This window comes from Protomyctophum bolini (assembly GCF_963924005.1).
Source record: "Protomyctophum bolini genome assembly, chromosome: 8".
Classification (NCBI taxonomy): domain Eukaryota; kingdom Metazoa; phylum Chordata; class Actinopteri; order Myctophiformes; family Myctophidae; genus Protomyctophum; species Protomyctophum bolini.
The window spans coordinates 26,131,874-26,158,371 of NC_137869.1; the positions used below are offsets into that span (position 1 = coordinate 26,131,874).

General features: G+C 41.6%; 3 protein-coding genes across 3 annotated transcripts in view; 1 reads left to right on the top strand and 2 right to left on the bottom strand.

Moving 5' to 3' along the window:
* The window catches only part of LOC308320183 (uncharacterized protein), a gene marked incomplete at its 5' end in the record, with an annotated part of 34,067 nt that extends 29,720 nt beyond the window's left edge, over window positions 1–4,347 (bottom strand). The window contains 7 exons of the mRNA XM_080770501.1: window positions 11–230; window positions 345–480; window positions 1,213–1,412; window positions 2,262–2,404; window positions 2,939–3,104; window positions 3,478–3,666; window positions 4,216–4,347. Coding sequence (XP_080626627.1) covers window positions 11–230; window positions 345–480; window positions 1,213–1,412; window positions 2,262–2,404; window positions 2,939–3,104; window positions 3,478–3,666; window positions 4,216–4,347 — 1,186 coding nt within the window. The remainder of the gene's footprint in view (window positions 1–10; window positions 231–344; window positions 481–1,212; window positions 1,413–2,261; window positions 2,405–2,938; window positions 3,105–3,477; window positions 3,667–4,215) is intronic.
* Window positions 4,348–7,853: 3,506 nt separating this feature from the next.
* On the bottom strand, window positions 7,854–16,236 carry plpp6 (phospholipid phosphatase 6). Its single transcript, XM_080769965.1, has 2 exons — window positions 15,542–16,236; window positions 7,854–12,300 (listed from the first exon to the last, which is right to left on the bottom strand). Exons 1-2 carry the CDS (start codon window positions 16,044–16,046, stop codon window positions 11,933–11,935), a joined length of 873 nt encoding a protein of 290 aa, XP_080626091.1. The 5' UTR covers window positions 16,047–16,236; the 3' UTR covers window positions 7,854–11,932.
* Window positions 16,237–17,500: 1,264 nt separating this feature from the next.
* prdx6 (peroxiredoxin 6) lies at window positions 17,501–24,938 on the top strand. Its single transcript, XM_080769939.1, has 5 exons — window positions 17,501–17,654; window positions 19,753–19,909; window positions 22,948–23,091; window positions 23,777–23,923; window positions 24,339–24,938. The coding sequence occupies exons 1-5, from the start codon at window positions 17,563–17,565 to the stop codon at window positions 24,462–24,464; spliced, it is 666 nt and encodes a 221-aa protein (XP_080626065.1). The 5' UTR covers window positions 17,501–17,562; the 3' UTR covers window positions 24,465–24,938.
* Window positions 24,939–26,498: the final 1,560 nt, after the last annotated feature.

Consider the following 26,498-nt stretch of genomic DNA (forward strand, 5'->3'; position numbering starts at 1 on the left):
GACTCCTCACCTTTGAAGACTCTCGTGGCCCAGCGAGCCTGCATCTCAGCCTGAGGCATGATGGCTCCCAGGGCATGAATGAAGCCCACCACAGCCAGGGTAGGATGTTCCAGGGTGGGGGGGAACACATGCTTGTACAGAGCCACACGATGACCAGATTTGTGCAGAATGCTGGAGGGAAGAAAGGGGAACCCGTAGCTGTATCCTGTGGCAAACACAATGGTATCCACCTGGAACAAAGGGTGAAATTTGAGCTTTTAGCCGCAATGGCTCAAACTGATACATATATTCATGCTTGATATCGTCAATAAACTCTTATCTAGAAAGCAAAGCATTCTTCCGACCTTCTCGACAACAGTGCCATCCTCAAACTCAACAGTAGAGCCCCGGATCTCCTTCACGTTTGGCTTGATGACCACACTCCCAGACAGGATCTTCATGGGCAGGTCATCGTTGATCACTGGGATCTGGCTGAACAGCCTGTTAGCAGTGGCAATGAACAACCACCCACCACCCATCGCATTTAGAGGCAGATTATTAAAAGAAACACCTTGCAATGTTTTCTGGAAAACTATTGCCATTATACTGCATTAGAATTAAGTCCGACCCAAAAAATACATAAGGGGGAAAAATACCTTCTATAAATTACAATCTGTACATTACAAATTATAAACTACAAACTAAACATTGTATATCCTATTACTGTATTAACAATTGAAATCAAACACTCTACAAGCTAAACATAATTTCTTTCCTAATCATCGCTGCATTCAATTTCTTTTTAAAGCTTGATTTATTTTTATTATGTGGTGGGAGCTCATTCCAACCCTGCAGGGGTCAATAGGTCACATTCCTTGTCCACAAAAATGTGAGCACAGAGGAATGTGTCCACATATGTATGCTCAACGGACGATAGATGGATAGGCTCGTTATTAAGTGTTACATGGACAATTGAGTCTTGACATACAGGACTCGCACTGTAGAAAGAGGGGGACTTTGTGCCAAGGACCCCCAAATTGATATACATTTGGCCACAGAAACCCCCCCCCCCATTCTGAAACTTTCAGATGCATGTCAAACAAACAAAGTGACGGGTTGTGAGCTTGTACATCTGCTGAATAAAAATGGCTACACAAAACAAAGGCATCTACCAGCAAAGAACAGACCATTATGACTTTACGTGATAAGATAAACAGTTGTTACAAGTGTTACCTGTGCTTGGGCTTCAGCGCGTACATGGTGTGGTCATACATGGCGTTGAGTATGCCCTCGCCTATGGAGTTGATCATCCTCATGGGCAGCAGCTGGAACAGGATATGGATGAAGCGCGTGTTCCACTGCATGTCCACCGGCACGCCGTTGTCCGACACCTGGCGGATGACCCACGCACCACGACGAGTGCTCATGTACATCTTCAGAGGAAACAGAGAGATGGATGATTAAATGGGTTAGCAGCTAACACATTTAATCATATAGCTAAAGCTAACTGTTATAGCTTATGCCACCGATTCTCATAGGCCATGAGGAGATTACAAGTGGGAGACAAATAATTGGCAACGCCTGTCTCGCTGCAAGGCATTGAGAGCTTGTAGATGGGTTGTGTTGCAAAGAGGTTTGGTGTAGAGGGAAAAGCAGAACAAGTAGCCTACAGAGTGAAAGGTGAAGGTTAAAAAGTAGTGACAGTTAAGTTAACTTAAATGTCGGAAAATACATATAATATTAACATGAATCATTATGAAATACGAATACACTGATGATAATGCTGTCAAGTCTATGAAACTATGAAAAAGTGTAATCTGCAACACAATTTTATACAATATAGTGGGGGTCCCTGGCTGCTTCATCCTAGCCTTGCGTAGCCAGCCTTCATCTGCCTTTGCAATGCCCCAGGGCAGGCAGATTAAGTCTGGCCCCTCTCAATTGTGGGAGGACTTCATGGCCAAAATGGTGACGAGCCGATTAGTTTAGAGCCAGGCTATAACCAACCAGGGGCCAGTATATGCAAATATGGGGCGGGACATTGCGAAATAAATCAAATACTGAGAGGGATGAGACTAATATCCACGCAGTGATATTGGTATCGCTGTATACACGAGGCTAGCTTCAGCCCTTTCTCAGCTATCCCGTGGGGTACTGGCCTGAAAAACATTGAAGACCCCTTAAGATTTTCAAGTGGGCCCTGATCCAGAAAAGGCTGAGAACCACTATATCTTAGGTCAATCACACAGTATACAGTATATGAATGAAGATGAATTCCCAACCTCCTCTGCCACTCTGCTGCCTTCGACAGCAATGTCACCACCGGAGTTGCCGATGCCGATGACCACCACTCTCTTCCCATGCATGTCCTCAGGCCCCTTGTAGTCCCAGCTGTGAAAATACTTCCCCTCAAATGTCTCAATTCCTGCAACACACGTGCACACACAAGTTATTTACGGACGGTAAAAAGTGATGGCTCCATTATGTGATTTCACTACAGTCAAGATAGACATTTGAAAGGATAACTTATATTTCGAAGAGGAAAAGATAATTCTATGATAGGGTTTGGACCTTTTACCCAACTCTTAACGTGCCCGACATGCTTCGAAAGGATGATAATGGAAATAGCTGTAGCATTTTTGTTTCTGCTTCAGTGCAAAATATATCTAAACATTGTGTAAAATTTGTCTTGTCATGTCTTATACGTTTATGCAAAGGAAATAGTCGCACATCCACTTTGTTCAGATGCAGGTGCGTTGGTCAGTGACAACTGAAGCAATTATGAACAAAAAGCTTGCATACTGCTCTTGCTCAGCAGCATCTTTTATTCAAATTGACAGACGTTTTAGTCCCCCTGGACCTTCATCAAGTGTCTCATCCTCCAGGGATTTTTATAATTTTGTTTAAAAACAATAACATATTGATTAAAAAAAGAAAACATACATTATATTGCATTCACCTGTGAAGTCTTTCAGTGGTAAATGAGGGTAGGTGTAATGGCCGGCACAGCAGATGACTGCATCAAAGACATGCCTCTCCTCCTGTCCGTTCTTGTTCTCGGTCACCACCTCCCACTGGCCGGTGCGGGCATAGTCTGACCGCTGTTTGACGCTTTTCACAGAGGTCTGAAATGGAAACAAAAAGTCCAGTCCCAGGTAATTTTGATATCCATTTCTTTAAGTAGCAGTTGAGAGTCACAACCATTGTGACATAAATATCACAATGGGATACAAGTAAATTATATACACGAGAGAAGGATCTAAAGCCCATTTGATAAATCTGTACAGCGTCTGTCGGATAGAAACCTCATATTTCAGTATATATTCAGTATTCAAATAAAAAAGCAAATCAAAAGTAGCAGATACAAGCTCAAAATGCGTCGATTCACACCACATTTTGAGCTCAGCTTGCGGCTACGTAGTATGATGCGTTAATGAAAATAGATATATAAGGTTTCCCGACAGTGATTATGGCATGATGATGTGGGTCTTAAGTTACCTGGTAGCGGATGTGTTGGAGCAGTTTGAAGTGCTCTGCGTACATCCTGAAGTATTTGAGGATCTTAGAATGGTGCATGTAGTTTGGGTAGTCGGCAGGGATGGGGAAGTCACTGTAACACATCATCTCCTTGGAGATGTTGATGGTCAGGGAGCGGTAGATGCTGGCTCTCTCAGGCTCCGACACTTCCTGGAGAAGAACAGTTTTTGGTCAATGATGTCGGCATCTGTCCAGTGTCCACTTTATATACCCATCAGGTACACTTTCAAAGCAACAAAGTGGTTAGAAATTGAAAACTACAAATATAATATTAAACAATTTAAATTATGAATAAGTCATGCTGAAAATATGTCATCCTGAAAATATGCATTTTATGAAGAAATAAAAGCTGCACTATGTAACTTCTTCTACCACAGATTTGAAACAGCTTTTCTGCTGACATTTTTTTTTACCATAGTCTGCTTGCTCAGGGGATAAATTGAATCTTGACCATCAGGTCAAAATTCATGGCAGATCCCATGTTTAGGTGAGAAATGAGTGACCTTTGACACAATCTAAATAACAGAAGCACAGACAGGAGACTAAACGAATTAATAGTATACTCCACCATACAGATCATTGGACACAAGCATTTTATTCATTAAAAGAAGTTACATAGTGCCACTTTAATGCTGAGCACAGTTTCTGTACTGGCTCTACAGTAGTATAATAATAGAGCCATTCCCCCATTAGCCTTGCCTTGAACTTCCACAGTCCACCCATGTCGTCACTGCTTTCAAAGCAGGTGGGCACCATGCCCTCCTCCAGACAAGCCTTTATGCTGCTGAGGCCAGAGGGGCCTGCCCCGATCACTGCCACTCTGTGTACCATGTTGGAACTGGAGCTGAGCTGCAACACAAACAACACTTACCAGGCAAATTCAACCATTTGGCATATATAGAAATTAAATACAGTGTCCATGCAGCATACATCTGAGATGAAGGGTTTCAATATAAAAATGGGTTTGCTAGCCGTCCGTTTCCACTTTCCAATATTCAACATGGTGTTCTGTGCAACAGTACTTTTTGGAGTTGCATCTCTGCACTAGCTTTAGTGCCCTTTGCCACTCAAAAGATTTATTTAAGTCCAAGGCAGAAAAGGGTAAACAAACAAATGAGTAGTAGCTGTAAGCTCAGGAAACTCAGGAGAGCCAAAAGTCCAAATGTACAAAATAAAACTAAAAAGTGCAAAACAAAACAGAGTACAAGCCAGTAGTAGTAGTAGAGTCCAAAAAGCAAACCTTAGAAGAACAACAAAACCAGGAACTCAGGGAACAATGACAAATGTTCTGACAGCGTGCAAAGAGTCCAGTTATATAGGGAGCAGGTAAAATGGCAAAATGTTCACAGGTGGGCTAAAGAGGTTCAGTCAGACAACTCAAGGAGGATGTAATATATATATTTATTGAATATAAGATAATCAATGCAATATATTTATTTTGGTTTGGCGATGTATTGGATCTGCTTTTTAGGTACTCAGGATCAAGCGCATCAGTCCCGACCATAGGGACTCTGAATCCCCCCGTACCTAAAACAGTAGATCCAAAACGACAGGTGGTAGCTGGGGTGGAGGTGGGTGAGCACTTTGTATACGCAGCGCACAGTATACAATAAGCAGCAGCAAGCAGAATTGAGCGCAGGTTGTATGACAGCAGCACGTTGATACAGCAGCAGTGGGCAAGCAAGAAGGCAGAGGAACGCAAACCTCTGGTTCAAGTAGCCGGTATGAGAGATGGGGTGAGCTGTGATTGGCTGAGTGAATCATGTGGATTATGCTGCGGTGGCCCAATTAACGGCCGGCGCGCTGACTGAGGTTCCCTGACTGAACTTGCTCTGCGCATGTCTACGACAGGCACAAATGCTCATGAATTGGAGACAGGTGAGTGAAGAGGACTGCAGTGTGAAGGAATGGAATGTGGGAGTGGCCAGGGAGGAGACATGGTCTGTGGACTAGTGACGGACCATGACAATACATATGAATCGCATTTAAACGATTTAAACAAGGAACACTGACAAATGATACTCTGGGAAATGTCCAGGTTAAAAAACTTGAATGAAATAGGCCGTTCATAAAGGCCGTTCATAATACAATTCAGGTATGAAGCTGTGGGCGTATACAATTCGTCCCAAAAATACCACAATGTAAAACTATTCCCATTACAATAGCACATCATGCAAAACCTATACTTGAAGAAATTAGCAGTAAAAGTAAATGAGTATTAGTAGCCAAAACTCAAACACCTGCAAGGCATAATGGTGTTAATTGCCTATCAGACAGTAGATTAACTTGCAGCTAGGCATACACTTAACGATTCACTTAACTCACGATACGATTCGCATCACGATATGAGGTTCACGATACGATTTCTCATGATATTTTAAACAAAAGATATTTTCCAGATTTTTTTTGTGTGACTCATCTCCCCCTCTAAAAAAAGTTGTGTTTGTTAAATCGATTAATATCGCCGGGATTAATATCGATATAGCCTATTACATGCCTACTTGCAGCTATTGAAATTTCAGCAGCAGTGCATCCAAAAGACAATACACAATACAAAATGAGAAGCAAGTTGAATGAAATTCAACCAGCTTGTTCTCATAGTGTTAGACAAAAGCATAGTGTATTCCTGTAGAAGACCGATATCATATTTGGTGTGAACTGTCTCATGTGTCAATAATCTTCCCATCTAACAAGAATTGGGTTTACAATTACATACTACAATTACATATTACATAATTAACTATATTAAATGCCACCTATTGTCCTGGACAACAGGTGTTAAAATACCAACATAAGTCAGAAGTCCATGAGCCATAGCTCCAAATGTGGGCTATGATTACCTATTCTGGTTTCCCAGGAGTTTTCGAGACGAGATTACCAAATGAGTAGGCAAAGCCATAGAAGACATTTTTTTAATTTCGACGTCAGGCCTAAATGGGTTAATATTGATTAAACTGTTTCAAGTAAAGTACCGTATGATGACCCCTCTCAATTTACTTGCAAAGCAGCACACTTAATTAAAAGTCTATCATCAGTCCACACTCGTAAAACAGCTCTAGACATGTAGTAAAACAGCTCTTACCTTCATCTAGCTGGTCAAGTACGTGGGATGAGCCTTCATGCCCAGGTGCTGCCTTTTATACAGTGTGATTGGGCCAATTCACTCTACTTTTTTTTATCATCTCAAAAAGATAATTATCAAGCTGACCTGTGTCTAGCTGGCTACGGGTCTTTCATTGATCAAAGTACAGTTTACTGCCCGCCCCTCACATCATTCATTGCACTTAACAGACTGGTGACTCATGATGAAAGACCTACATTCGACCTATGAGTTTCAGATCTCTGCACACAGGGGGATGACACACTTATTTGTACCACATGCAACCAGTTTGGAACGCTTCAAACACTTTCATTACTAAATTAAGCTTGTCCTGATCATGTATAAAGTCAGTTTTCAGGTACCAATGAGGTACATTTGGACATTAGGAAGCTAAATGTACATCTTCTAAAAACAATTGTTCCTCACTCAGTTGAATCTCACAGGGTCACCCCACAAACTGGATGGTCTATTTGCATAGCAAATATGCCACAGACAGCCTGCAAAGTCTCTGCTATCAGAGAACCTGCGTGGCAATAACAATACTGTAAATGTAAAAATAGTAATACACATTTACAAGTAAATGTCTGGAAATCAAAGGTTGGCAACAAAAGTTACTTAAAGTGCCAAAACTAGAAATGACTCATGTCCCATTTCACAAGTTTTCAAATGTATAACAATCTTTTCAAATGGACAAAATGTATATACGGTATACTGTAGGGCTGAAGTGGTTAATGTACAGTATGTTTTGTAATAATAATGAAAACCTACAAAGTAGGTAACTAAAGTTTTCAAATAATTGTAGTGGAGTAAAAGTATATTTGCCTCTGAGATGTAGTGGAGTAAAAGAAAAAACACAGAATTGGAAATACTCAGTAAAGTACTCATCTACAAAGCATCCATTCATCCTCTTGCGTTGTTTCAGTTTCATAAACCAAGTTCACAGGAAACAGCATCAGGGTTGTAGTTAATCACTTGAGTTGAAGAAGAAACAAGACCAACTCCAGCGTACAGAGATATCAACTCACTTCACGTGCATGAGGGAAGGCATTTGGAAATGCAAGACAATCTGCATTCTTGAGTAAACTTAACTGCTTTGCAAAGTACAGCGTGATATTTTGTTTGCAGCTGCAATCTATAGTATCAACCTTATTTAACAGGAAGTGTACCATGGTACAGTCTAAAGACATGCATTGATAGAATACCATAAAATAAAACACAGTACCACTTTTGCTTGAATTGCTTCCTTTTGATTTTATTGAGAAATAAATACATACAGTGCAGTGATTATGTCGTAGGCAAATCTCCCCAATTCACATTAAACAGAAAACACCTGCTACCACCATCAACCCCAAATAACATTTCACAATATATTCAAATGACTAGATAGTGTTGTGTGTGTGTGTGTGCCACACAATAAAACAGGGGTGTGTGTGTGTGTGCGCCACACAATAAAACAGCTCAGGTTAAGGACTACACCACAAAAAAAAAGAAAAGAAAAAAGCTTCCACCAGGATAGGAGCGTTAAAAAAAGGAAAAAGGTCTAGTGGCATTTCTTCCTCAGCCTAGTGGGAATATGCTGCAGTGTCACCGCAATCAGATGCTGTGTTCATGTTTTGCGGAATTTTGTAAACGGGTCACTCCTGTAAACTTTGGAACCCAATCTTAGCTAATCAGGATGGAATATGATAAATCAAACAGACCCATGTTGATCACATGACTATAGAGATCATGTGTACCAATTTGCATAATGTTTGGACAAAATCTGTAGGTGTAATGTAAAAAAAAAATAAAGTATTTTGCAAATATCAGCCTCCTGGTGGCGCTATAACAGGCCCATGTGAAATATTTGGGGCAGAGGTTCGGCTCTGGCATCCAGGGAATGTGTGTGCAGAGTTTGACTGCGATCAAGCCAACGGTGCCAGAGATTAGCTGTCGACAGATGGACACATCTGTGGACAGATGTGTCCATCTGTGTGTCCATGTGTCCATGCCTTGGGCTGGTGGAGACAATAAGGTATAGTATACAGCTGGTTAGCCACTATAACCTAGTAAAGTCAAGTGATAAAGCAGTGGGCCACTTGTTTGGGCAATCAAATATTTTGGGAATGTATTAAAAAGAGAAAAAAAAGATAGTCAAAAGAGATAGTCACTGAGAGGTAGCAGAACAGAAGAGTCCATGTTTCGTTATTGTACAATAAATTCAAATCTAGGCCAACAGAACAGTGGGAGGGGCTTTTGGTCAGTTATTGCAGAAAGAAGGTAAAGTAGGCCTAGTGGACCAATGTACCAAAGAACAGTCTCTTCATAATATTTGTGTTGGCACTGTTTTATCACCATTACATCACCTAATCAACATCAATTTGGAAGTAGGTGACCAGTTCATAAATACAAACCGTGTTGAAATATGTCACTCAATGAAACATTACTCAAAGAAACGGTAAATGCACATTAACACAACAATATAAAGGAACTATACGTATCAATAATCAAATTTGTCAAATCACAGAATTACAGATGTAAATAAGTGGGTGAAATTTGTTTGTTTTTGTCATTTTTTTCTCTGATTTCCTTTAAAGATATTTTAAGGGTGAAAATGGGGCATGATCAGATTTTCTCAGTCTGAATGTACTACAATTTCCTCTCCAACATTTGCAGCTAGGGGGCTGTCAATAAGTAGTCAGTATTGTGCCATTTGTTTTTAATTTATTCCTATTGCCTATGTAACTTACCATAAAACATTCATGTTCCCTACCCATGCTGCAGTATTTACATCCATATTTGAATTCTTATAACCAATTAAACCCTCATATTGAGCCACGGCATGCCTCATTTAAAAGGCACCTGTTGCACAATGTGATTGTGTGGCCAGTTGTTTCGTCACATACTGACACTAGTGGAGATATGGTGGAAGATTAAATGTTGAACCCTCTCTGGAACCTCAGGTCTACTGTAGATTCCACCTTGGAAGAAGGACCTCAGGTGATCCAGTGCTATCGTGAAAATAATGTGCCCCAATTTCCGGATAAATTATTCAAGATACTGCAACAGCACCATACTGCTAGCCTGGTTTCCAGCCCATAGACCCCGCCCACTCGACTGAGCGCACTGGTTCTCAGAGTCTGACAATCAGGCTACCATACTGCGACACTTCATCCATCCTTGAACTGCACCTCCATGTGATATAACAATCCTGGGGGATTGCAGAGCTCTGGAGGATGCTGATGCTAAAAATGCCTCCTAGATACTAACCAATCTGAAAAACTTGTTGCTACGGGTATACAGCTAAAATCTAAAATGGCACAGATGGTTTCTCAGATTGAATGGGTTAAAATTATGCTAATTTTAAATTATACTTCACTTTGACAGGTAAAACATTTTAGTTGTCTTGCCTCAGCATGTCTGGTAATCAATCATCGATTAATTAACATTATATATTAACAATAATAACCTGAATTTCCATTCACCATTGTTTTGATAATTGCAGAAATAGCTATATTGATTATTGGAAAAAGACTAACACATGTCAACTCTGTGTTTCTGTGAGTCGTGTCACGACAGCTACTCAAGGACAGACCCCAATATTGGGTGGCCAACTGCCCATTCACTCACAGGGATGTTCAGGCCAAAAACAACAAATGTTATACCTAAAGCCAATGAAACTTAACTATCTTAACTTAAGATAAAAAGCAGTATAGCATGTCCAAAACACCCACACAGTGGGTTTACAACCTCTGTGACAAAGCTGTGGTCACCAGTTACATCTTGACCATTGGTGTCACTGAGGTTTGAACTCCTAGAAACATTAATGATGGTAGAAGTATACTAGCATTCAGCCGCATACTGTATGACACAGACACATACACATACACATACACATGCACACACGTGCACATACTAATCCACAAAAGAAAATGTGCGTAGGCCTCAGCAATAAGAAAAGATGCAACACAAGAGACCTGGCTGGATGCAGGTCACAAAATATTAGAACATCAACACAAAACGTCCCAATATAAACACCCAGTATTTTTCATTTATGCCATTGTCAGTAGACAATGATCTGCTCACGGACGGACAGTATGTGTATAAATAAATTAACAGATTATTGCAAGTATAAAGTGATTTCAACCTGGAGTTATAGGTCCCTTCAACCTCACAGGAACTTGTGTACATTATTGTCCTACTTCTGACACGACTTTATCTGAGAGCACGTTTCTGGTCCGGTAGAAAATGACAACGCATAAAACTCTGCCGTCCAATTTGCCATCAATGATTGATAATCATTGACGCCACCACAAGATGTTACACAACAAAACAAACAGCTTGGTGTCCTTACTCTCCCTCCATGCTGATATAAAGCCATGTAGTAGTATCATGGCGCAAAGCCATCAATGTGTGGTAAATACCACACTCTTGAAATTGCATCAATGTACGGTACGTAATTACTAATTACATACCGTACATTGATGCAATTTCAAGATTTCTACAAATGAATAATCCAAGAATATTGCCACAGAATTATTGTCCAAGGAGTTGAGAAACAAGATTGCTAAATGAAACAGTACAAACTAAAGCCTATGTCTTGACCACAGCACACATACATGCACGTTTAGTCATAGGTATGTAATTTCTGACGTCTTTACCAGTTTATGTGCAACTATTTCACAGTGGTACAGGGTCGACTGCTGCAAACAAAGCCCTGTTTTATGAGACGGACAATAACTGGGGGTTAACCATCAATCAAATAAAACAACCCTAAAAATACATTTCAAGTTTTTATCAGTGTCCTGCAGAGTCTATTGAATGACTTGCAGACAGTGTGAATGAATTAACATCTATAAGATAGGAATGATCACTGTTGGATGTATCAGAAATAGAAAATACTAACCTATCCCCCCCCCGGAAACCACATACAGTATATTAAAATAATATACATTCATTAGAGAATGTAAAAGAATAGAATGAGTGTTGAGTGCTGTTCCCAGTTGAACCACACGTGAGTCCCCATTTTTGTGGTTTTCTCTCAACAGAGAGGTGGTGTTCATTTCTCACTACCTTTGGTCAAGTAAGTTCAATCCCAACCATTATACTCTTTTTTTTTTATGCACAATTGGAAGAAAGCATAGATTTTCATAAAATGAACAGTGCGTTTATTTATCGACGTAAACTACTATGGTTGGGATTCTGGTCTTATCATGTCTCACTACCGTTTTCTTTATGGACAATTGGAAGAAAGGTTACATTTTCATAGAAATGGAACAATGCCATTAAACCTTACACCATGGCTGACCACATCACCTCCTCATCCAGTCGCTCCTTTCAGGGCAGAGGCACCAGCAGTCCTTGCAGGCTTTGAGGTGAGAGCCAGAGTAGCTCCACCAGGTTGTACTGGCAGTAGCCCATCCAGAACCCAAACAGCACATCCGTCACATTGTGACGCCCCAGCAGCACTCGGCTCAGCCCCACCAGCGCGGCCCACAGCAGAACTAGGACGCGCAGCGGGGCAGCCAGCACCAGGTGTGCCAGGACGAAGCGGCCGCACATGGCAGCGCGCGTGGCATGACCCGAGGGGAAGGAGTAACGGTCCACGGAGAAGGAGGCGAACATGTCCATGCGGTTATGGGTTGGTCGGCGCCGACGTACCAGCGCCTTCACGATGCCCACCAACACCAGGTCCAATAACAGGGCTAGACAGGGAGGAAGAGAGAAGAAGAGTTTCACAAATCACTATGAGCAATGACATGAGTGCCCGGAAGTAAGAGTCCAGTACACCCAGTGGTAACAAACAAACAATATAATCAAAGCATCTGCACAGTGAATATGTACCTTATGAAACTCTATACACAAACATCTTTATTCAAACAGATAAGAGTCTGATTAAAACAGAGGTAAAGAGGTAAGCTGGGTACATATGGTGGTACTATAGACACATTATCCATGACAGTAACAGCCTGGGGTTATCAACTTTTATTTTATTTAGTCAGTGACTATAAAAAGATTGCTTTGGCTTTAATAAGCAGGTCTGTCACTAAGGTCACATTATGCTTCGTAACATTGAACAGGAGCAGCACTTATGACGTGTGGGCACGTCAGTTGTACTGAACCAATTAATATGTGCACATGTTCTCCTGAACTTGTGCACACCATTTATGTCTATTCACTCAGACAAACTTGCAAACCACAACATGCTAGGCAGGCTTTTGATCATTCACTTCAAACCTTTTTCTAATCTTATATTGATGTATTGAAAAAGGTTAATCACAGGATAAAATCCTCTTCGCCAGACTCAACACATACATACTACCCTACAACCCACCCTTCCCACGCCACATTTTATCAACAACCACATACAATCCCATGCTTTCATACTTTTTCTTTTACACTTAAAAATATACAATTCATGTGCACTTGCACTAACTTTTTTCCCTCCTATATTCAGCTATTAGTGTAGATTTGTCTTACAAACATTAAATTCCCATTGACAATGAATGGAGAATTTTACATCATAGTGTCTGAGCAAATAGACAGATGTCTATTTAATAAGATAGATGTTACGTGATAATGATGTACGATGATAAGAGAGCCCATCACTTCACACTGGTGTGATTTGACTCCTATCTCAGTATTAACTTTCCAGGAATAGAAAGGCTAGTATAAAAGAACAATGACTCCTATCTCAGTATTAACTTTCCAGGAATAGAAAGGCTAGTATAAAAGAACAATGACTCCTATCTCAGTATTAACTTTCCAGGAATAGAAAGGCTAGTATAAAAGAACAATGACTCCTATCTCAGTATTAACTTTCCAGGAAGAGAAAGGCTATGAAAGAAAAATGACTCCTATCTCAGTATTAACTTCCCAGGAAGAGAAAGGCCAGTATAAAAGAACAATGGCTCCTATCTCAGTATTAACTTTCCAGGAAGAGAAAGGCTGTGGTTTCTATTAGCTTGGAATCACCATTAATGATGTCATAGGCAGGTTTATGAACTGTCCACAGACAGCAGCCCGTGAAAGCGTGAGCGAGCAGATGGATATTATGCCATCGTTAATGAACAGTCAGGAATAGGACAAATTATATAAAGATAACTAGGTTTAAAATGGGTGAAGTTCTCCATTAAACATAACTGATTTAACAGCCTTCATGCAAAATATCCCACGTCTGTGTCAGCCTCGTCACAATCACAGAGGAATACATTACAGGCTACCTCTTGTGTCTCCATCCAACCTCTCGGGATCAATAACTACAACGTACAATCTGTGTGGTGATTGGGAAATATTTCTCAATTCTATTAGACAATGTAACAGACTAGTGGCATCCCAAATCAGATCTTTGGCCTATCCAGATTGGAATCAGATTACTTTTATAAAGTCTGAACAGCAATTTTTGCTAATGAGATTCAAATCACACTCCTTACCTTAGCCTTGTTCATAAAACCAATCAAACTCCAATCTGGATACTTGGATAGGAAATCAATTTTGGGCCTTGTTGACTCAGCGAGGCATGACATTGATTTGTGTGATTCAGAATTGTACAATGGCAGCCCAGGCTGTGGCGTAACCGTCTGGGCACCCGACTGGTAATCCAGTCGCAGTGTGCCGTGGGTTCGACTCCCGAGCCCGACACGGCCTTTACTGCATATCATCCCCCATCTCTCTCCCGTTTCCTGTCAGCCTACTGTCTGTCCCTTCAAAAACCAATAAAAGGCGTAAGCCGCAAAAATATATCTTAAAAAAAAAAATCCCCCATCCCATCCCTGCTCTCTACAAGGGGTTTCTTCTATTAAAGTGGCCCTGCCTAGCCTGGATCCAGCCCAAAGACCCCACCCATTCTCTGAGTGGACTGCATCTCCAGAAAGTCTGATAATGAGGTCCTGCCTGCTTGGCATTGCGTGTTCTGCACACAGAGGAGCAGACAGCAGTGTTGTGTCTGCATGCTACAGTGCTTATGGTTGGCTGGTAGACTCTCCCTGTGAGAGGGTAGGTTGGTATCAGTCTATCAGACAATGCGGCAGTACAGTTTGGACAACCGTACAGGGATATGCATTCATGTGAGTGGGCGTGCTCTCTGTGTTTAGGTGAGGAGCCAACATCAGATTAGGGCAGTTGAATGAATGGAAAAAATTCAATGTTATGTTCCACTTATTATGTAATCATGAAACTTGACAATTAACCATTTTTTGGTCAGCTGTTGCAGCACCTTTCCCACCATCATCTCCTCGCCATTACAAAGGGGTTAAATACCAGGACATTGTACAACTCATCTCTCCATCCATCATCAGGCTCAATCAAATCTGGGTCCATATTACAAACCATATGACACCAGCCAGAAGCACAATGAGCAACACAGACATTAAGAAAATGATATACAAACAGTGAGTTCAGTTCAATTTATAGTTAATTGAGCTGACATGAGACAACAGACAGTAATGCCTAATGTTATACACATAAGACATAATAAACAATACAGTAGCCTACATATGCTTACATTTTTAGGTAAGCAACTGAATGAGTAGAAGATGTGCATTTTCTGTCTATACATTTGTTGAATGGAATGAGAATGGCAAAGATAGAGATGGTTGGAATACTTATGTAACTAGGACGCAGAAAGAGGGGGGGAGCTGCCTGGGAATGCAGTGTGATGATTGCAGAACGAATGACAGATGACATCTGGTGGAAGACAGCAATTACTGCGGGCATATGACAGGTGTGTGAATGGACCATAGACTGTAAAAAAGGAATGGACGTGGGAAGGAGGGAACATGACAACTCAGGATAGGGGTGGACGGCTAAACATGGTGGCTGGGAGGGTGTGCGTGTGTGTGTGTGTGAGAGAGAGAGAGAGTTGACAGAACTGCTTCATTCATATACCGCATCGTATCTGCAAACACATATCATCATCATCTCATTAGTCAATACTACTCTGCTTACCCATGAACAGATTGAGCATGACCTCTTGTCCCGCTGCAGTGTCACTTTTATACAGACAGTACGCGGTGCCCACCAGCCACGGGATGCCGTGCCCCGATATCTCTATGAGTTTCATCAGCGGGCGGATGCTGCCCCAGGACGAGTCCTCCGAGGCGCACACCCCCAGCCGCTTGGACAGCCACAGGTCTATAGCGAGCAGCGAGCTCATCGCTATGCCCACAAAGGAGGGGTTGAGCTTCATGCAGTCCTCCTCGGGCATGCCCGACGCTGAGCCCGTGGAGGAACCGGAGCCCCGGCGCCGCGTGGGGCTCTCCGACAAGGCCCGGGGACGGCCGCGGGCGGCGGCCACCGGGTCGCCGGAGCTCCCCTGGCGCGGCGGTGGGGTTCGGTTCAGTGACATGAAGTCGTAGCGGCCGTTGTTGGTGCTGCTCGGACTTCCTCCTCCTCCGAGTCCGGAGCCTCCTCCTCCACTGCGTACGGGGTTCTTTGCTTTAGGAGACGGCATTCTGATGCGATTTCCTCTGCTGTTATTATACTTGCAGTGCAAAGTACAATCCGACTGCACGTCGTGCACGACCGTGGGAAAGTGTTCTGCAGTGCTGTTCGCGATGTGTGCGTCCCTTTATTTATTTATTTATTTCATCGTTTTACAGTCACTTGACAATTCCTTTCACGTCCATGCGAAGCAGTCTCTCTCTCAATGGAAGGCAGCATAGAATGGAAGAACAACACTTTTCATATTCGCCATGTTTGTTGTTCTTATCGCAAAGCCTTTTGGGAAATGGAGTATTAAAATGTGACGTGAATTTCTACACATGACTTTGATTGATTGATTGAAGTATTTCAGTGCCGTCGAGTTCTGATGATCCTCATGGGGGCTACCCGCAGCCCCGCTAATGTAAATTAATGTAAATTGTTTGTGCATGTGCATGGTTGTACATCAGCCAGCCAGGGGTGCCCACACTTTTTGTTTAACTTGAGCTACTTTCAAAATGACCAGCTCATCAAGATCTACCCACCCCAAAAAAATATCACACCCGTGTGAAGTGAGGGGCGCTCTTATCATCTTACAACATGATGATGTAAAACAAACATTGAGACAAAACAAACATTAAATTCTCTTTATTGTCAATGGTGTTTTTTAAAACAAACATTGAACTAAAAACAAAAATGTACCTGAGGGGGCTTTTGAATAGCAGCGCTGGTGTTACATATAAGACAAATGCACTTGGAATGGGAAATAAAATAGAGGGGGAGAAATTGAATGGGTTGGATTTATTTTATTTTTTATTTGTAATGCTACTGATGTTTGTAAACATAGTAAAGTGAATGGCAGATTGAGTGTCAAATCGAGTGGCAAAGTGAGTGACAAAGTGAATGTAATGTTGTTTAAAGTAATTTAATGTTTGGATGTATGGGCTGTCAAGGCCAGAAAGTAGTTTTTTGCCACTCAGTATATAGGCATACCAGCATAACTTCCAGGTATGATGACGCGCATAGCCGCATACGCTCTCTATTGCATTGTGTGGGTTTGAGCTGACAGGCCCTTTTTGATGTCAATCAATCAAGACACCTTAATTCAAATGGCAGATGCCAACATTTATTTTATTTGTATTTTTATCTACCTGCACAGCCTTTGTGATCTACTGGTACTGGTAGATCACGATTTACCTTTTGGGCACCCCTGTTGTACATGATTTTGTTGAACTCTTTTGGGCACCCCTGTTACATGATTTGTTGAACTCCCTCTGGTGTTTGTTAACGTGCAGGCATGATTTTATACTGTATATTAGGCCTACTCCTACTGTATGAAACAACAAAAGCCGTTCTAGGGCTAGAGAGTTGGAAATACATTGTTTTCAACAAGTGCATTTGATTGGTTGACGTTTTTACGTAAGTGAATCCATGGCACGCCTCTTCCTATTGACCTATTCGCAGTAGTAGGACCACGTGGTTACTTCTCATCCCTTCTCTTCCTTCTGAGTTCTGACTGATCACACACACGATACCTAACCAGAATCATGCCGGGCATTCTGCTGGGAGACGTGTTTCCTAACTTCGATGCCGACACTACCGTCGGCAAGATCAAGTTCCATGATTTCCTCGGCGATTCGTAAGTGCAAGAGCAGCTTCATAATTATAGCCAGTAGCCACATCTAATAGTAAAATTGCTTAGCCGCAATGTGCAACACTAGCTTGTTTATAATGGGATGAATCTAGAGTTGCAATACCCTCCATTGACATCCCATTTATCCAAATTGCTTTTACGATCTGTTTGTATAACACGACGTTAAACTCACCAACATTGCAGCTGTAGGGAAAACTTGACTTATCCTCTTTCAAAATGCAATGCGTTTGTTTCATAAAAATGTTATGAGCTACTTTCTGTCAATACATTGCATGCTGTTGGACTTCAGAACCACTCATTTTTATTAACTGGTCGTGCTGCTACCTCCTGCATTATGTGCGAACTGCGAATTCGAAACGGGTGGATCGAGGTGCAGCAGGACAGTTGAGGGAGCTTTTCCAAACTAATAGAATCACCTGCACAGATCACCTTGACAGAAAGTAGCTCATAACACCTATCACCTCACATAAGTTCAAACTTATCCTAGTTAATGGCTTTTGGTCAAGCTATAACTAGGCTAAGTTTGAACTTGGTGAATTTAGTGTGAGGTGGTGCAACTGTGCATCCATTATGGTAGCAATTGCAGAGATTGTCATCTGTGTCATATGCGACACCTGGCGGCCTGCCTTCACTTTTGACATCCAATCCTATGATTCTAATTCTAATCCATGAGGAATGGTTTACACACACACACACACACACACACACACACACACACACACACACACACACACACACACACACACACACACACACACACTTTTAATGATGAACACAAGGAAGCAATGCACCGTGTGTGTGAAGTTCTTTGAACAGTTAGTTAAAAAAATCACAGATTAACTTCCAAGTTACTATCTTGGCTGTAGCAAGTAAATGGACAGATAAGGATGGGGTAGGGGTCATGGACAAGAGCATGATGATGTAACATTGTCTCATGATGATGTAACATTGTGTAACTGGGTGGGGGTCTGGGGAGGGTATGAGTTCATGTTTTAGAAGTGTTTGATTGTCCCTCCACAATCCCCTCTCCACAACAACCCCTGAACCAGATGAGAGCTGTAATTATGCACTAAATGTCTTTTGTGGATTTCCCACCTTTCCATTTATTTGTAGTAATTTATTTCCTTTCCTGTTAAGGGTTTGGCTCAAACTGCACAAGCAACTCAGACATATTATTCCAACACACCCCTCACAAAAAATAAGTTGCATACTTGCCCAACTGCATGCTTATCATAACTACTATTATTTGAGTATGATTGAATATGACTATTTGATTTGTTTGGCCTAATTGACACCAAGAGTGGTTGTCCAAGAGGCACATATTAGATAAGTAGAAACTAAACTAGAGTGCACGGCTGCACGCATATCGTGAGTTTGCAGAAAGAAACTAAGCCTGATTGTTATATTATGATGCGGCAAAAGGACTTCCTTTTGTCACCTGGTTGTTTCAGATCATTATCTTGGCTCTAAAAAATGTTCATGCTGCAGCTGTCAAGTACATGGCATTTGTGTTGCTTTTATTAGGAAGCAGTTAGGAAAACTAGCCTTTTCATTAATGTTCCATCACAGCATTGCTTCTCTAAATCATGTGATTCTCTCCCCCTTTTAGCAGCTGGTCACATGGCCTCTGAGACAAAGCACCAGTATTGTGAGTTGCAGTCACACTGCCAAAAGTATTCAGATTATTGTTTCGACAATTGGATTCAAAATGAAGACATCGCAATCTGAATAGATAGACGGGCGTAATTGGCAGCGATCAGAAGCTGCGGTAAAGTTAAAGTAGGCCTCTTATATAATTTTTGCTACATGCTTATGTAAGAAGAAGAATGAATACATTTACTTCTTTCCAATCATTTCTCCCAGACCATATGCAGAAAATAATAATCTCAGTTCATCCCTGCTGGGTTTAAGTGTGTTTAGTTCTGAGTCTGTCAGATTCCCAGCCACCTGTTGCTCCAAACTTGAACTGCTGGTACTGACATTTCCTCCAGAGACCTCTCCATTGTGTCCTGCTCTCACGTCTCTCCTTTCCTTAACCCTACGTGTGCTCAATTCTGTTTCCCCCTGCTCTTTTCTTGTGTAGATGGGGTGTCTTGTTCTCCCACCCGAGGGACTTCACTCCTGTGTGCACCACTGAGCTGGCCTGTGCTGCCAAGGTCAGTGATGAGTTCAAGAAAAGGAACGTTAAGATGATCGCCTTGTCCATCGACAGCGTGGCGGACCACCTCAGTTGGAGTCAGGTTAGTGACCCATACACAAATGGACATACTGTCTGTTACACGTATTGTTCTTGAGGCTCTCTTGCTCTCTCGTCGAGGCAGTTGGCTACCCAATTGAGCTATCTTCTGTTTGAGGTTACTTCCCGTTAAAGGAAATAAAAAAACAAGAAATTACTAGTCATTATAGCAGTTTGCAACAGAAACTCAGGGAAAAATGAATTACCTTACGGACAGTCGGACACAGGACATTAGACCTTTCCAAACACTCTTTTTGCCAGGCGCTTGAAAAGCATCCTGGTGTACATTCACTACTGCAAGCATGGGATCTTCAGCGTGTTTGAGTAGATGGTATGCTGTGATTGACAGCCTAAACCCAACTACAGTAAAACTATACCTAACCTTAACCTCAGTAAAACTATAGCTAAACATAAACCTAACTACAGTAAAACTATACCTAACCCTAACCACAGTAAAACTATAAAACTCAGTAAAACTATACCTAACCTTAACCCTAACCACAGTAAAACTATAATAAAGCTCAGTAAAACTATACCTAACCTTAACCCTAACCACAGTAAAACTATCAAACGCAGTGGCTGGGGGCTTTTGCAAGAACCCGGAAGAACGACGGATCCGCTGAGATTAGCGGCAGCATTTTTTCCAAAAGTAATAGTTACAAAGATTTAAACGCATAGTGGCAAACGGCACACATAGCTACATAAAGTCATTATCAGCTTGCATTCCATTCTCTTGTATATCGTACCTTAGTGCAGGGGTTCTCAACTGATTTCCAACGAGAGCTTCCAAACTCCATCACTCCATGCTCCTCAATGTTTTGCCACTCTAGATGAGGGGGGCTTGTCCTGATGGGAAAAGCATGCATGTGCATACTCTCTATTGTCGTTTCACTCAGGAATGTAAAGGTTTGCCACATTTTCAAGTAGTTCTTCACTCGCCATTTTCACCCGACTCACATGGCTACTGGTAACGTTGTCTCTTGCTTTATGGTTTACAGTTCAGATGCGTAACCTCACTATGGCATATGCAAATGTACTACCATAACCAAACTTTGGCAGCAGTTTCCACTCATTATATTTCCCCCCTTTTGAAAATGGGCCAAGGTTTTTCCTCTTCTGGCCAGGCTTACTTTGTACAGATGGCTTTACACTCTGTCCCACAAGTTTGCCATGGACAATGTTAAACTCTGGATAGTGGATACGGATAAAGGTGCTTTTAAAACAGAGTTTGTACAAGTATGTCACTGAACTAACTATGCAAAACATGCTTGTGAAGGTGCAACTTTGCCCCCCTGGCAGTCAACTTTTAATACACCATTCTTCCCTCCACTGCTAACCACTCATTCACTCACACACATGAAATGCACTTTGACATAAAAAAAAAGTAAACTTTATGAACTCGAAGACCTTCATGGTTTTATGGACTTTTTCTTATACTATATATTTGTTTAAATTATTGATTTGTTATATTGAAGCTTATTGATCATCTAATCTGTTATTGTCTTTGCATTGTTATGTGGTTTGTCTCTTTCAATGGGACTAGGGCAGGGTTCCCCAATACATTTTCCTCAAGGGCCATATTTTGACTAGCGTACCAGGCTGGGGGCCGAGTCTGCACGAGCGAGGTCGAGGTCTTGCCCTGAAAATTCATTTTCAGGGCAAGACCCCATTTGAAAAGGCTGCCCAGTTTGACATGCATAGGCTACTGACCCCCATTTAATGCCATTTATATCTGGGACCCTTAAAAAAAAAGAACATTTTATTTTTTTATTTTTTGAAATTCTTCCATGGGCCACACGGGCCGCCTATTGGGGAACCCTGCACTAGGGTATGCTTGCTAACCTCTCCCCCATTCATAAACGGAACCACTGTGATTGGCTTTAAGCTGTGTTGCTAGGTTACAGGCAGTGCCTCCCCTCTTGGTGGTCAGTGAGTGGTCCAACGGGGAGGGGGGTTGACAGAGCCAGTAAAGTTCTGGAATTCTACTAGGCCATTCCTGATTGGACAGAATGCTTGGCTACTACTAGGTTACATCCAGCACCGCCCACCTCTACACTTCACATGGGGGTTTCAACCCTGCTGTTTAGCTACTGTTGAAGTTTACGTTTTTTACATATGCCATGAAAGTGACTTTTGATTTAATCATCTGCCGTGGAAATGGGTTGACTGCAGGTCTGTCTGTAGTTTTAGGAAGGAGCCAGGATATTTAGTATTACTCTTGGGAGTCCTAATCCCACCCCTTTGTTTTCTTTTATTGCTGCTTCGTTCTAACACATTAGGCAAACACTCAGACATAGACTTTTGGCTGAACCCTTGCGAATAGAAAACGGACGGTTTTCCCACACTGAACTATTTACTTTGTCTGATGTCCAACTACTGATTATAACATCTGTTCAATTTCCCTTGTGGAAGACTCAACAGTGAAACGTTGTCACACTTTTGATTGCTTGTTATGTCTGACTCTTGTCTACCTCTTTCTTAAAAAATAAAATAGACTTACTAATAGACTACTTAGTAGTTCCCTTTATCACCAAAAGATAATGGTTACCTTTCTCACAGAAAGATATTTGCTTGGTCACTCTGAGCTGTCAGAATAGACACAGTTCAAGGTCCTCTAAGATCCCAAGTCTTATTTTAACCAACTAGTTACAGCTGAACCACTGTATGAATATTGCCCTGGCTACTGATTAATCAATCATGGTCTGGGAACCCATTCAGGGGGGGGGGGGGGGGGGAAGTAAAATATTTCCCTTAGTTTTTGCCTCTGGGGGCACCACCTCGTTTTCTTTATGTAGAAACAGGAACTCTGTTTGTCCTTCCTGGGTGATTATGTGTTTATTCCTACTAACAACAATACATGTTTATGGCAGTGGTGCTGCTGACAGATTCTGCAGAGATTAAATCAATCAAAGACTAGGATACAGCCATCTGTCAGGACTTTGAGACATATTACCTTGTCATGCATGTGTGCTTTCATCTTATTGCACTGGGAGAAAGGCATAAACGACATGTGAAATGATGTTTCCCATCCCTGTGTTCCAGGATGTGATGGCGTTCAAAGGCGAGCCTGGCTGCCCTCTACCATTCCCCATCATCGCTGACCACAATCGAGAGCTGTCTGTGCTGCTTGGCATGCTGGACCCTGATGAGTTGGACAAGGACGGACTGCCCCTCACTGCACGCTGTGTATGATAAAGATTTAAATTATCGTAGACAACAAAACGGAAACTACAAAAACCAAATCAAACAATATAAAATGACAAAAGTAAACAAACAAGATACAAAACAGTATGAGATATCCCCAGCACTCACAAGTGTGCCATTCTGGTAGGGAATAAGGTTAATTTATACTATTATCGCACAACAGTGTTCCTTGCTTGACAAAAAGAACAAATCTACAAGGTATCAACTAGCTGCGTTGCAACACAATGGTCGCTTGTAGGCCTGTGAAGTTGCGGGACTCGTTTGTTTTTGCGAAGTTGCAGTCTCACCTTCAGCGTTGGTTTGCTTCAATGTTGACCTACCTGCTGCTTGTTGTAACTTGATAAACATTGAAGCAAATGGAATTTGTTTCTGTGTGCTTAGACTCAGGGATAACAAGAACAATGAATGCATATAAAAAGTAACATTGCGTATCGGTGAGATCAAAGAGTGTTTTTCCCGGCTGGGCTGTCTCGTCTCCACTCTGTATGTCTGACATGATAAGACTGAGTCATCCTAATGGAAACACTGGAACGCATACTGTACTGCTTTGTACTATAACTGTACAAGTTCTGCTGGTCACTAAAAAAGATCATGTGATTGAATCACATGAATTGTCGGAGACTAACTGAAGCTCACCCAATGCCTCTCTGAACTGTCTCCCATGCAGGTGTTTGTGATTGGCCCAGACAAGAAACTAAAGCTGTCAATCCTCTACCCCGCCACTACTGGAAGGAACTTTGATGAGTTACTCCGTGTCATCGACTCCCTACAGCTCACCGCTCAGAAGAAGGTTGCCACGCCTGTGGACTGGAAGGTACTAGAATCATTTAGTTGTTTACGACTTAGAACCAATAACATAGCAGGAGATGTTGCTTCAGCCTCACTGATGGTCCAAAGTGCAGGACATCTGTCCACAGACCCAAGTGCCTTCCTTCTGTGCCCTTTGAACTCTCCCTTTGAACATTTAAATGTACCTGACTGCCCACTCCTTTTTTGGGGGGGGGGGGGGACAACATGCAAGTCTTATGTTCTACAATGCAGTACCCTGATGTTGATAATAACTTCTTGATACATAACCATGACTTGCTCCCGCTTGTCATTTGACAATAATTGTCTGCTACAGAGCCACGCATATCATGATTCTTCCATGATAGCGAGTCAAGGATAACTACTGTATAGGGGTTTAATGGTTAACCTTTTGTCTATTACATATTTTATCTCTCTCTTAGCTGGGTGATAAGGTCATGGTCATCCCCTCACTCTCTGATGCAGAGGCGGCTGCCCTCTTCCCCAATGGTGTGACCACCAAAGAGGTGCCTTCTGGGAAAAGATACCTGCGCTACACCCAGCCCTGAAACGGGACAATCATCCTACAGCACATTCCCAATAGGCTCAGCAAGGACTCCACTCCCCTGTAGTTTACTGCAGTTTCATTTTAAAATCTTGACTGTGGGGAATCGCGGGTACTGTAACCAGTCAAACTCGTTTTACTGCCCATGTATGGATGGTACAGGAGCCATCTTTTTGAGCTCCTCATATCGCTATACAGTACGGCAAAACGCCTGACAGGAAACAACAGATCACACATAGTATTGACTGTTCAGAAAATAATATTCAGCAATGTAATATATAATTACTTTGCTATAGCCAGCAAAGATGCAAATTCCTTGCACTGTTAATTCATGTAGAAGTAACTCACTGTGAACAGATAGCACTTATTCTGTACCTGTATGATGCCTGTGGCTAATGTTAACCAAGTGTTCGGGAAATTGTTATTACACGGTGCCTTAGCTTCCCTGAATAAAGGTGATTTGTAACACACAGTCTGATTCTATTGATTTTCGGTTTGTTTCATAATCATGTTGATGATACATTGACCATGAAGTCAGGAGCCAACGGTTAACTCGGGTAGCATTCACTTCACACACTCATGGCTTAAAAAAGAAACGGCCACTGTCCTTGAAGCTGACCTCAATAGTGAGTGACCTTACTAGGGGATACATTTATAAGAGTACTTTATAAACCTACCCACCTACAAGCACTCATCCTGGACAGAAGTTGAACTGGAATAATGACATTTTGAAGTTTACTAATCCTATGAGAATTGCATTGAAACATTCAACGTGATTTCTTTTTTACAGGAAAGTTTAGGGATCATGTTAGGCTGCTTCAAGACTGTTCAGTGCAAGACACCTGACGGGCGTGGGAACGCTATGTAGCACAGAGTCATTCAGTAGAAGACTAGACAGACCGTTTTCTGTTCAGAGCAGCTTCATCGAAAGCATTTCATGTCCCAATCTCAAATGTGTTGTTGACAGGATGAGGCCAATGTGATGCAGGTGAAGGAGGACGAGGCATTAAGCATAGTTTTATTGATACCGGTGAGGAGAAAATTACCTGCCGCAAGTTCAAGCTTGTTATTGATTCTCTATCGACCCATTCCTCACTATACATCTTGGGTTGACGATATTAAACTTTACTGATGTAATTGAAATGCATTCGGTAACTAGATAGCGTCCTGCTTCCTTTTTTCTTTCAGTATGGGATCTATTTGGTTACATTTAGTACACTTAGTTACGAATGGATAAATGAACGGTACTGTACACCAAATAGAATATCATCTAGCTCACCATGTGACTCAAGCTAGAGATAAATATCAAGTAAACACTTGGCTCAACGTCAACCCCAATCATGTCCGCTTATTAGTAGGGAGGGATGGGCAATTAATCGGTCATCACATCGATATCGGCCGATCTTGGCCTTAAAATGCAACGGTATCGAATCTATATCAAAATATCGGTTTTAGCAGATATTTTATAATGTTGAAATGTGATGAAGGCTGCACATTCTATGAGGGTTTCATTGGCAAGCTTTCAAAAGAGTCAAGTTGGTTTTAAATACTACATTCAAGCTGTTTATGTTGGTATATGGGCCAACATTTTAATAATGGTGCATCCCTAGTTTTAGAATAAAGAGGCAATGCCTGTTTATAATTAAATCTTTTGAACACAGAATGACATTGACTTTTGTCAGTCAGTGACTGTTTAACGGCCATAGCAGCAATTCATTATATTGATGTGGATATCTCCCAAAATGTCTCATCGGTACATCCCGGGCCCCTACTTATTAAGTATATTTATTATATTATTATTGTCTTGGGAGTATTTGTGGTGGAATGGAGTATTTTAATATGACATCCACATCTACACCTTCTAGTTTAAAAACCTTGTTTTCAATATTCACTAAGTTCCATAGAGTATTTGAATTCTGTTTCAGTTAATTGCTCTCTCTGGACAGTATTTCTTCTTCATAACAAGCAGTGTGTGCAAAACTGTAAGAACATCTTGGTATCTTACCTACCCACGGTTAAAATGAACCATTGTGTAAAA